The 13,253-nt window shown below is 35.5% G+C and overlaps 1 protein-coding gene and 2 pseudogenes across 1 annotated transcript; 2 read left to right on the top strand and 1 right to left on the bottom strand.

Moving 5' to 3' along the window:
* Nucleotides 1–666: 666 nt before the first annotated feature.
* Nucleotides 667–2,481, bottom strand: LOC120205840 (annotated as a pseudogene).
* An 884-nt stretch (nt 2,482–3,365) lies between these two features.
* Nucleotides 3,366–5,579, top strand: LOC120205838 (annotated as a pseudogene).
* A 5,051-nt stretch (nt 5,580–10,630) lies between these two features.
* LOC120205836 (auxin-responsive protein SAUR78-like) lies at nt 10,631–11,342 on the top strand. Its single transcript, XM_039205628.1, has one exon. The coding sequence runs from the start codon at nt 10,710–10,712 to the stop codon at nt 11,064–11,066; it is 357 nt and encodes a 118-aa protein (XP_039061559.1). The 5' UTR covers nt 10,631–10,709; the 3' UTR covers nt 11,067–11,342.
* The last annotated feature ends 1,911 nt before the right edge of the window (nt 11,343–13,253 follow it).

The raw sequence follows: 13,253 nt of genomic DNA, 5'->3' as shown, positions 1-13,253 counted from the left end.
GAAGCTCCGATTGCCTCTATTGCAAAAAAAGCCATAGGGTTCCGATTTCTAATGCTTGTAGATATTTCATAAATAGATTTATGCCGTCTTATTGAGAGCCCTTAACGTTATTGGTATTCTTGTATTTCCTCGTGCTTCGGTATAACATATTTTTGGGAAGTACATAAATGTGCATTCACAAATTTATCATTTCATGTTATGAAACTTTTGTCCGATATATTATTGTTAGCTTGAATATTGGAATTTTATATTTTCAGATCACAAGTAATATTCAATCACATTTCTAGATAGGAATCCAGCTTTGGATAAAACCAATTGATCCCATCCTCGATTATTTAAGCATATCATGAATAAGAGGATAGTAACACAAAGTGAAGTGCATTCTAGAATTTGAAACTTTCTTTGCTTTATCATTGTTGGTTATTAGGTTAGGTGATAATGCAAAGCATACAATTTTAACACCTGATAACAAGAAGCCATTAACGCATATAACAGAATATAAATTCATAACTTATGATTCCAACAACAAAATAACAAAAATTCTAAAGCCATTGAGGTCTACATGAACAGTATTGCCAGAACACACAATTCCATCATTATCATAAAGTTCAAAATGGCCCATTTTAAAACAAAACATTTTTTTGTCAAAAACTAAAATGAATCCTCTCATTCCCAACCTGTGGGTGCAGGGGCCGTGACATCAACGGGAACATCTGGGATTTGTGCTGGAGTGGCTGGAGCGGCTGCAGCATCCCACACATCGGCACCACCAACTGCCACTGCATTCAAAATTTTGAAGTAGATTAAGCTAAGGAAACAATAAGATGTAAAGTGAATGATAAACAGAAATAGAACATATTACCTTGGTCACCCCAGTTAACAGCAGTAGGGACACCAGAAATAGGAGCCTGAACCATATCAGCAGACCATTGATCGCCTATCTGTGCAGGCCATTGGTCAGCTGCTAAAGCACCATTCCAAAATCTGCAGGAGGGAGTCCGTAATCAGGGGCCGCAACAGCCTCCTCCTCTTCCGGCTCCTTGGCTTCCTCAGGCTCCCTGTAGAAAAATAGATCCACTACGTACAAACCATGCATAAGAACACTCAAATTACAACACATTCAAATTGTAAAGGAGACTTTATGAAAGTGATATATTTTTTACCATCACATCCACTTCTGTCCGGGAGCAATTGTGCCGCGCATCTGAAGAACCATCCTTGCTAACAGCCAGAAAAGGCAACCGATGCTGTGCTTTCCCTTGTTGTTAGCAGGGATACCAATGTCAACGTATCGCATCGGTGAGTCGGTATCACAAAAGGCAATGGTTGGAATGTTTCCAAGAGCTGCTTCCTTGATAGGCTGCATAGAACACACTCGATTGTTAACTAATCCAAAACCATTCAATTCAATGTTTATTAGAACACAATAAAACTCAACTCAATTCGACCATAGCACACAATTAACCTGGTGATCAGTCCTGGGGTCTGTGAGGATAAGAGAGGCTCACTGAAAGATGTCTGCATCTGATTAGTGAATGTACCAGGAGTGTGTCTTCCGGCAATTGCATGACAACCAGTGTACTGTGCAAATTTCAGCACAGCTCTCTGACCATAGGGCCTTGCGGATTGGACAATGATGTCCTGAGGATTCTCAATAGAGACAATTACACGAGCAGCAAGCTGAAGCTTCTCCCAGGTCTTGCCGAGGTTGATGATGTAAATTCCTATCAATACATTAAAGATAATTTCATCACTAAAAACATATATTAACACACAACTACACGTAAATTATAACCAAATAGACTATAATTAATGCATAATATCATTCTTTGATTGTAAATTCAACTGGTAACATTTGCAGTAAGAAAACATATCAATAGTCATACGTACAAGCTAGAAAACCCACATATAACTAGCAAAACACAATTCCTGTAGGCAACAACTGTCGAAATACAAACGACCCAAATCAAAGTTCCATTACCAAATAAATATATATTTGGCATAATAAGGTAACAAAACTAATATATATACTAAAAGCAATGCATTGAAAAGATCTCAGGTCTTAAAAAATGCAATAGCTTTACTAATATATAACCAAAGAATCCCAACACTCATAACACTGAAAGACAGAAAAAAAAACAAATCTTGATAGACAAAATGCATGCAAAAACACTGAAAATTTAAGTTTCAGCAGCAAAACCCAGCATAGAAATGTGTATATAAAAATGATAAATGAAAACTCACCGTCATTGCGACGCTTGAAAACGTAACGCTCCATTTGGAAATCACAGTTCTGGTACCGAGATGGACCTCGGCGGCCAACATCATCTGGATGTCGGCTTCTTTAGGAGAAAGCTGCCTTGCGGATGTCGGGGCTGTCGCCATGTTGTTGTTTTCTCGGATTGCCGCAGAGAATAATTTGTAAATGGAAAAGGCAGAAAGGCATGGGCTAGACAGAGCTTAAGAAATTTTCAGTTCTTTATAAACTAGGGTTTTGAAAACCCTAGTTTAAGAAATGACGCTTATGGGCTCGTTGGTTTTTTAGTATTTCCTTTAAATTAATAAAAGCCCAATGTACACATAGTTCAAAAACTCTTATCTAATAATTTGTATATTGAAATGACCATTAGCTCAGTTGATAGAACATAAGGCTCTTAATTTTGGGGTCGTGGGATTGAGTCTCACGGAGGGCATTTTTATAATTTGGAGGTCTCCTACGGAAGTTGCTCTCAACCTGGCATTGAAAGTCAACTACTATCCTACCTCCCCATTACATATGGGAATAAAGGTCAACTAATTTTTCTAATAATTTGTAAATTAATATATATATTTTTTAATCACTCGTATTTAATGAAGTAATATACTGATTCAGATTTAATATATAGAAGCCTAATATGCGATAATTCTCTAAATTTAATTGGTTATATTTATAATATTAAGATTAGAGTGTAAATGAGACGATACAAATTATAAATTATTTATTTTGAGTTAATACTTGAATCAAGTAAACTCGAATTGAGTTATTAACGAGTTAAACGAACTACTTGATTTCGAGTTCGAATCGAAATTGATTCTATACAACTTATCTTTGTTGGCTCCGTTAACACATTCGGTATAATATATTTGTCTGGCGGTAACCATGTCTGACATGAGAGTTTGGATTTCCGAGAGTCCAAAAGTGTCTTAACCATATCTGTTCAGTATGTTGGATGGTTTTCTTTTCTGTCGGGTTTTCAAATAAATATTCATTACCTACGTTAGGATGAATAGAATAGTTGGAATCAACATAGTCTCATGGTCGCTATTGTCTGTCTGAAAATTTCTTTGCATGATTTGAAAATGATTTGCAACTTTTTCCAATTTCCATGGTTTCTCCTTTTGCACATCTACAGGGAGTTGATAGAGCATTTCCTTGTGTTTCAAGCGATGAAGCTGATGACATTGTTGATATAGAAACACCAATTCTCTTCCAACTGGTAGGCAGAATATGACACTTATTCTTATTAGACAGATAGAACACGTGGATAGATGTTTTGTTCCTAGCCATTGATGAGGTTTACCATAATCTGGATCTTGGATGTTAACATGAACGATTTGTAGGTTCATTCCAAGAACTTTAATGTAGGAGTTCAAGCACTAATGCTTCTTGATAAAATATCATCGAAGAATCAGGTTGTCAGCGACCCATTTTACCGGGCCTTGTACTCAAAACTCTTGCTTCCTGATGCTATGTATTCATCAAAGGCAAGTGAAGCTGAGTTTGGTTAATTTTTTTTCCTGCTTCTTGATAAAATATCATCGAAGAATCAGGTTGACATCTAACGCCACAATTATGGTAACTAACATGGTTTCATTTAAAAGTGCCATGCACCGAATTTGGTCATGTTTACAAGTTGTTTCTCATCTTACCAGAAAGCTTTTTCTCTGTTCAGGAATACGATGCTCCAAATGAGTCAGTTGATGAAGATCTTGAACATTTTGAAGATATCATTGAGGAAACTGTCACTGAACCTGGCTTGGCATCAAGAAAGAAGAAACTAAAGTTGATATCCATGACAGTGAAGCTGCCAAGTCTGATAGTGATTCTTCAGAAGATGAAGGTATTTGCCATCTTATTCTGATGACGATATTTCTGAAGATGGAAATGAGTTGATTATTAGAAAGATTCCAAAGAATCTCCGTCTCCAGGAACCCAAAACAATGTCTGATCAAAATGCATCGAAACCTCCAAAATCCACTAACAAGTCTTTCTTGACTGGAGGATATGATCCCAGGCACAGGGAACCTTCTTATTGGTACCTTTCCTTGCTTTTTCTAGTTTGCGGTGTTCCATACAGTTATACTGCTTATATCTGTGTACGCTTGACTGACTAAGTTGTCTTCATATAAATCAGCATCATTATCGTTCGGCTTATTAACAAAGCAAGAGTTTTTCTACGAGTCCACAGAGGAACTGCAAAACATTTACTTAGTCTATGGGCTTTTTCTTACTAATTATCAATTGCACCGGAGTTTTATCTTTGATTTCGTTCTGTTGGGTTTTCAACAATGATTTTGTTCCATGACTCTGTGTACGACTATCTCAACAGCAATGCTGATCGTGCGAGCTGGTGGGAGCTGATGGTACTTTCAATGCATGTTCACCCTTCGGTTGGCACCACGGCTTCAACCCTTCTCTCTGGGGTCAATATTGTTTACAATGGAAACCCATTGAATGACCTATCATTTACCGCTTTTCTGGACAAGTTCATGGAAAAGAAACCGAAAGCAAGCTCATGGCATGGCGGATCCCAATTGAGCCTGCTAAAAAGGTTAGTGTTATCATCTCATTCAAAGTCCTTTTTGCTTTATGGTTTCAGTCCTAGCTGCCAAGCCAGTAACCTCGAAATTTTGTTGACTTATTATTTTTCTATTTCTCAGCTTTATATGAACAACTATTTGATTGGACAAGAGATTCTGTCATTAGCTGAAACAGATGTTCCTCCGGAAGATCTCGTCTTTCATAAATTTTATATGAACAAAATGAATTCCTCGAAGAAACCAAAGAAAAGAAGAAGAAAGCTGCAGAGGAAGAAGCTGCTGAAGGATTGTTTGATGTTGGTGGCAATGAAATGGATGATGATTATGTGGATGGCGGTGATGAAATTGACGACGAATAGATTGAGAATTTATTGGACTTACCAATCCTTCCTTAGATGCAGATGGGGACTATGACTATGATGATCTAGACCATGTTGCCGACGATGATTTGATAGGTAATGCCAGTGATGCAGAGATGGACTTACCCTTAGACGATGCTGATGGAGAGGATTTCGATGCTGATGCCAGCAGTGATAAGATTGATGATGATGGTGATGATCTCATTGCTCTTGGAGATTCAGACGATCTTAGTGATGATGAGGGTGAGTTTCATCAAAGAAAAAGGAAACGAAACTCTGGTAGAAAGACTTCAGCTTCACCCTTGTAGTCTTGAAGACTATGAGCAGCTGCTAAATGAGGATAGTCCCCCCGAGAAAGAATCCGTAAGAACCAAAAGGACCAAACCTGGGGAAAAGAAGTCAGCTAAGTGACTCCCGCCTTACCCCATATATTTCGAACCTCGTGGTATAATATTGTGGATGTTCATTCAATTGCGTGCTGGAGGATTGATCCCTTGGAACTCATACCCTCCGTCAATGACATGCCTCGCTCCGAACAGATGATGAACAATATTCCGACATCCTTAGTGCATCAGAAGTGCAGCTAAAGCCGGTAAAAGGTTTTGATTCCGGTATGTGCTACATTTTCTGGAACAAAGAACAGTGAATTGAGGGATAGGAATTGTTCAAGCTAGAAATTTTGTTTTGTTTTTTGCCATTTACAAGCTATATATTTTATTGTTATCTCATACGTAAACATCTCTCGATGGAAATTTTTGTGTTAAAGGTTTTGTGATTGACGATTGAAAATTTCTTCAAATACAGAGCAAAATGGACAAATTGCTTCACTGAAATTTTATGAGTTTTCAGGGCAAAGTCTGTAATTAGTACCCGTATCTATTTTTTTTTCCAATTTTAGTTATCCCAATGATCGATGGGCATGAAGTCGGACTCTGTGAGACATGACACCAAACTCTGTAATTAGGATGTCCTTGGGGATGGTGTCTGTCTCCGAAAAATTGAGGGAGGAAAGACTACGGTGGTTTGGGCATGTCCTTAGGCGACAACCGTCGGATGGTCAGGAAGGTAGAGTCGATTACAGGCGACAGTGTTAGAAGGAGAGGACGACCAAGGAGGAAGTATGTAGACTGCTTGAGATCTGATTTGAAGGATTTAGCCATTACCGAGGACATGACATCTGATAGGAAATTATGGACTTAAGACCATGATAGCCGAGTAGTATGGGTCACAACTATAGGGTGTAGCATCTTTGTTTCTTTTTAATATCTTTGTAATAATTTCTATTTATATTTCTGTCATTGGAATATATGAAGGCTTTGAAATAGGGTAGCAGATTAGTGTTGTCTTAGTTTAGGTTTTAAATCCATTTAATTTTATTCATTCTCGTAGCTTGCTGTCGATGACTTTTGTGTATCATTCTCTTCATGTTTCTCTTTTTAAATTTAGTCGGGTCTTACGTTTTCTGTCTATATGCAAAGTTATTTTTACGTAGGGATTTATTTGCAGGGAATCCTTCCCATTACATACGCGCATATGAAGACTGTTCAACTATGTATTTATTTATTTATTTATATATTTATACACGCATTGTATTTTATCTTTATTTTAATTTTCTAATTGCCGGAGGTCTTCCACGGAAGCTACTCTCAACCTGGAGTTGAGGGCAGCCTATTACCCTACCTCCCCTACCCCATTACATATGAATAGGATTTTGTTGTTGTTGTTATTTCCATTATCCATTAGATTTATAATTAACATTAAATTTATTATCATTCATTATCTCTACAAATTTAAATATATCATGACAAATAATTAAAATTAATAATAAGGAGCTAATTGATCATTGATTAGTAGTGGCGGACATCAGGCTTGGCACTAGGGATGGCAATGGGTCGGGTCGGGTTTTTGGGCCACCCGACCCGACCCGAGAAGAAGGGTTTTTCACCCGTGACCCGACCCGATCCGACAAAATTAAGGTTTCACCGACCCGACCCGACCCGAATATATGACTTAAAAACCCGACCCGACCCGACCCGAAATAATAAAAAAAAATTTATTCAATGAAAACAGTGACTTAATTGAAAAAAATTATATATGGAGGGACATTATTGTAATTATCCCTAAATATATATGATAAAATTATATATATTTTTCGGGTCGGGTCGGGTTTTTTCACCCTAAACCCGACCCGACCCGACCCGAACATTACATTTAAAAAAAACCCGACCCGACCCGACCCGAACCAGAATTTTTTTAAAAAAAGCTGACCCGATCGAGTCGGGTCAAATCGGAACCCGTCGGATTCGGGTTGAGTTGCCATCCTACTTGGCACATGACATAAAATCCCTTGAAAATCTACAGCATGATCTCTAAATGTTTGTTCCAAACCATGTGATCCGAATGTTGAGATCTTGTTGGATGTTAACCTAGAGATTTCTTAGCTACCCAACTGCCTGCCTATACGTTATAACCTACCAAACCTTACCAATATTGCCCTTTATAATATAAATTAGGGTAAACTACCTATCTGGTCACCACCTGTCACTTAGTTTTTGTTTGGGTCACTCAACTATTGTTCTTTTCAAAATCATACCTAACGTTACATTTTGGTTTTATTTTAGTCACCCGTCGTTTAAAAATGGTGATGTTGAAGTGTAACCATAAGGTAATGCCTCGCCATGATTGAATTTTTTTTTAAAATGTCACATTAACATCACCATTAAATTTTTAACGGCAATTAACCAAAATAAAATCAAAACGCAATATTAGATACGATTTAAAAAAAAAAGAATAGTTGAGTGAGAAAAATAAAAAACTAAGTAATAGATGGGTGACCAAATAGGTAATATGTTGATAGATTAATTCGGATCGAGTATTGCAAAAGGTCATTGTATGGAGGACTCTCCCAATCCAATCTATTTCATTCATAATGTCAATTTTTAACCGTTAACCTTATTTAAAATATTTAATGTCTCATTTCATTAGACTGATATTAATTTGATGAACAAATAATATTATTAATTAGGAATGGAAACGGGGCGGGTTTTGCTCCCCCTGTCCCCGTCCTCGCCCGTTCCCCGTCGGGGGGTTTTTTTGCCCCGTCCCTGAACCCGACCTGATCCCAAGAAAAACCTAGCTGCGTAGTTTTTCATAAAAATTTTTTAGAAAAACGATCACAAAAAACTGGAAAATTAATCTACATGATTTATAATTCAAACTACAGTCACAAATTCAAATCCAATTCTAAATAATTGTTTAAACTCCAAAATAAAACACATACATAATTAAATACAAACTTGTTCCGATATTCAAATCATACAACGAAGATGCATACGTAATATTAAGTTAAATAAAGTCATCCAAAATCGTCGTGTCACTTTTGTCACTTTCTTTGATAACTCCCTACATTGAGAAATTTATCAATAAATCAACTAAATATTATATATAATTAATATAAAATTTAAAAATTATATATATAATCGGAGCGGAGCGGGGCGAGGATACCTTGCCCCAAACCCGAACCTAAAAAAATCCCTAAATTTTACCCCGATATCCGACTCGACCCGATATTATTCAAACACAACCCGACTCAAATTTAACCGAATTTTGGATTTCCCCACCGAGTTTGGGTTGTTCTGCCATTCCTATTATTAATCCTACGAGTACCATCAATCTAACACATACACTTAGTTTGTATGGAGCACTTGCGGTTGGTCCGTCCCTCCTCTCTAGCTTCACCCTTTAAAGTGACCACTCAAACTAACTTGACTCAAAGAAACTACAAACCCTAAGCACAATTATCAAATCTTAAGCAAAATGATTAAGAAAAAGTATTTGACAACCAAGGATACTAAACGACAGAGGTCGGCAGCTTTATTTTGTGGAGGGCTCCATCCACTTTATAATTTTGGACAGTGATATTAAAAAATGGGCTAAATTTTACTGGTAGTTCTTTGACTCTTGGGTACTTACATTTTGATCACTGAACTTTTAAAATTTACATTAGAATCACTGAACTATTAGTTGACATTAAAAAATATGTTACTGTATCATGTGCAAGTAGATGTGATTCTTGTTCTTTATTGTTACTGTGTTGTTTAAATTATTAACTTGATATTAAAATTTAAAAATTACATAGATCAAAATTAATCGATTTAGAATAGATGGACCGAATCCACACTTATTAATGGTATAAGAACTAACATAAAATTTAGCAAAAAAATACAAATTTAAATAACAAAGAGTATTGATATTCCAACATTGGTTTATGTATTTTATATCATTACGGGTACTCATAAATAGTTGATTTGGTAACGCATATAATTAAAAAATACAGAAAAGGACGGAAAATGTGTACAAGTGTAACGCACAAAGGGAAAGATGAGGTGCTACCAGCTCGAAGCTTTGTTTTATACTAAAAATTTTGAAACATAAAACCCAAAATAAATAATAATTAATTAGTTGTTTTATTGGGATGAAATATTATATCCCTTAAGCAAGGTCATGGGTTCAAATTCTGGCATTTAAGAATGAAGCAAATTGGGTTGGGAGGGTCACCGTCGCCTCTGCAATACCCGATCTGGATTAATCGGCTAAAAGATCGGATACCAGTAATTAATTCAAAAAAAATTGGATATTTAGTTGTTTGGACATGGTGACTGCTTACCAACCAACAGCTAGGTTTTGTTGCCTTTGATCATGCGTGAACAAGAACAATGAAACCGCTATTTTCCCTATTCTTTTATTTATTTTCATTTTAATATTACTTTATCAAACGGTGGGCCTTAAGCTCATTTTTCCAGTGTGCAATATTATTCCGGTCGAATCCCTTAAAAGATCCCTCTACTGAATATTCTTGCCAGATTTAATCCCTTCTCTTATAATTTGAACCATTCCTACTTTACTAGTTTATGATATGTATTTAATTATAGTCGGACAACAATTGTACAAAAACGTCAAGATGTATATGTCATATCATCACATGTTTTAAAATATATATCTTATCAAATTATTTGATAGAATTAATGAAAAAAATCATCCTATTATTGATAAACGGTTGCTTAATGAATAAATGTTATTTTAAGGATAATAGATTGATCTTTTCCAAGAGTTCACGTCAACGGAAAAGTTTAGTACTTCACTGTCGACTTTTTGCCACTTGGGGTATAATATGTTCAAAGGGTTGAGTTGTTTGTCCGTTAAAGCGATAAATAAATTGGGTTCGGAATGTCATGAGACAGTTAGGTCCGTATTCGGTGTGGAGGTTAGAGCATTGATAGAGGGCCTTTCCCTAGTACGAGGGGATCGGGAAGGACAATACATATTTAGAAACAAACAAATAATCTAGGGACCTTTATAGAGTTTGACCTATAGTTTATCTCTATCAATGCCTGTCAGTCTGCCAATGGCCCCCCTCCATTCTTTATATACGAACCTTCCTCCAATTTTCTCTGCACTTCGACTCAAACACAGAGCCCCTTTCTTCTTCAATGCTCTCATCTTTCTCTCTCTACATTCAAAACACTTTGAATTTTAGAGCGCAATATATACATGGCGAAAGTTGGGAAGCTAACAAAGCTCAAATCTGCAATAAAAAGATGGCCGTCTCTAACGAAACTGACCCGCACCAGCAGCGCCATTGCGGCGTCGGATCATCACGCAGTTTATGTCGGCAAGTCTCGGCGGAGATACCTGGTAAGGTCGGAGATCATCTGCCACCCTCTTTTTCAAGAGCTGATCGATAGGTCCGGCGGCAATGGCGGCGGTGCTGGTAGCGGTGATGATGATGATGATGAAGTTATGGTGTCTTGCGAGGTTGTTTTGTTCGATCACTTGCTTTGGATGCTCGAGAACGACGGAGCTCAGTTGGGTTCCATGGAAGAGCTGGTCGAGTTCTACACTTGCTAACCAAAAACAAAAAAAAAATGAAAATAGATAATGCATATGTTGAATTTGTAAAAAGATGAAGGGCATGAATGCAAAATAATGGGAATTTAAGTAGTGTTAGGAAATACGAATGCCCTTTTGGGGACGTTGAGGTGATTAACCCATATATGATTTTAGCTGCGGGAGGATCGATTTGCTCATCAACAACTTTCATAAGAATTTGCTTTTATGCTCTGTTTTCTTCAATTTTAACATTCTAGTCCATTTTATTATCCATGTTAAGGACTAAATGCTTGTAAGAACGTCAATGTCATTTGTTTATGACCAAATTTGGTTGAGAAATGGAAATTTGGCTACTTCCCAATCTTTTTTTTTTTTATTAATCTAAGGTGATTACAAATAATATGTGTTCTAAAGATTCTCAATCATTTGATAATGAAAGCTCAAACACCTTTGTAGTCTCTGGTGCTCGAACCAGGGTTTTAAATAGCGTTCGCGGTCACGTTTTCGATCACGTCGCATTTATCACGGTTGCGGACATAACGGATGTCATTGCGGTCATTGCGGGTATAGCGGTCGTGAATTTTTTTAAATGTCGCACAATTTACCCTAAAATGACTAAATTAAATATAATTAAAATAAATTGTAAAATTTAAATTGCATAAATTTAGATTAATGAAATTAAAACTAAATTAAATAAAAATTAAAGTTTACATTTTAAACTAGGGATTAAATTATAAATTCTAAAAGTAGAAGATCTCAAATTAATATATCCTTTAAAATTATATTTTAAAAATTATTAAAAAAAATAAAATTGCCTCCCCCTTCCTCCTTTCCATCATTGTATGAAAAAAATAAATGCGCCACCAATGTTTTTGTTTTGGAATCACGGTTGGATAACGGTTGTTGTGTCCCGTTATCGACGTAATAGTTCGTTTTCTATTAAATTACAGACACAATCGATCGAGATTGGTGTGAACCTGTGACCCACCGTAAAAACCATGAAAATCGGTTTCGGACGGTGGCGCGACCACGATATCACGGCCACTATCACGTTTTCGAAACGCTATTTGATACCCTGCTCGAACCTGAAACATTTAAGGATAAATTTGTATATATATCTGATGCACAACTATGATAAATTAATCCGAAAATTAATTCACCAATGTATATAAAATTATTATTTATTTGATGTTCATAAAATGTTAATACAATAAATATAAATCCTTTAATGTTATGTTTATACATGGTTAGACAAAGTGAAATGGGATCAAATTCTCAAAGCTCTGTGGTAGCAAAAGATATGACTGCCTCAGTTTAGGTACTTAAAAGCAAATATATATATATATATTATAAAAATTATAATTTACATATTTAACGTAATTTCATTTAATAGCTTAATTATTCTAGTTTGAGGTATTTTTAGTTTAAATTATTTTATATTAAATATTTCATAAAACAATTTAGGTCATAATCAAGGATGTATCTCGAGAGAGGATGGGACAGTCTTTCATAAAAAATTTAAATTATCATATATTTTAAATATTTTCTATCAATAATTTATTTTTGTCCTTATAGAATTTTAAAAATTCGTATCTTCTAAAATTTTAAAATTTCAGCGTCTATCCCTGATCATAATATCATATCTAAGAAAATAAAACTCACATGACTTCTAGCATCAAGCTCAGATGAGCATGATGCCAGCATATCGACAAGGTCAATCTTTTTCTTCCCCACATGGTAAATTCAAGGCTTAAAAGCTTTGGCAGTCTCATTTAAGATTTTGCTCGTAAAATGTTTTGGAATTATGTTGACAACAGCTCAATATGTGTCATAGTTTATCCAAAATCTATACTATGGTTCTTGATGCAATTTATCAAGTCATTTTCAGGGATAATATCAAAAGATTTAAGATACGATAAAATAAAATTACAAAATTTTAAGAAGTTAAATTAAAAAATATACATTAAAAGAATTTAAATAAAATTATTAATTTTCTAGAAGAGTCAAAATGTAATTTTTTTTTCATTTAACCAAAAGGTGAAAATATATTTTAAATTAAATAATAATAATTATTGGATACCCTTTTCTCCCCTATAAGAAAGATATTAATAGGCTTCATCTTAAATTATTTACACCAAAAGGACAAGAATTGGGTTTGGTTGGCGTATATTATTGCAAATTAATAAGAGATTTTTCATAGTTAGG

Source organism: Hibiscus syriacus, unplaced genomic scaffold (genome assembly GCF_006381635.1).
Source record: "Hibiscus syriacus cultivar Baekdansim isolate YM2019G1 unplaced genomic scaffold, ASM638163v2 tig00013285_pilon, whole genome shotgun sequence".
In the NCBI taxonomy this organism is placed as follows: domain Eukaryota; kingdom Viridiplantae; phylum Streptophyta; class Magnoliopsida; order Malvales; family Malvaceae; genus Hibiscus; species Hibiscus syriacus.
The sequence above is the reverse complement of the archived record's forward strand: the minus strand, read 5'-3'. Positions and strand labels throughout refer to the sequence as shown.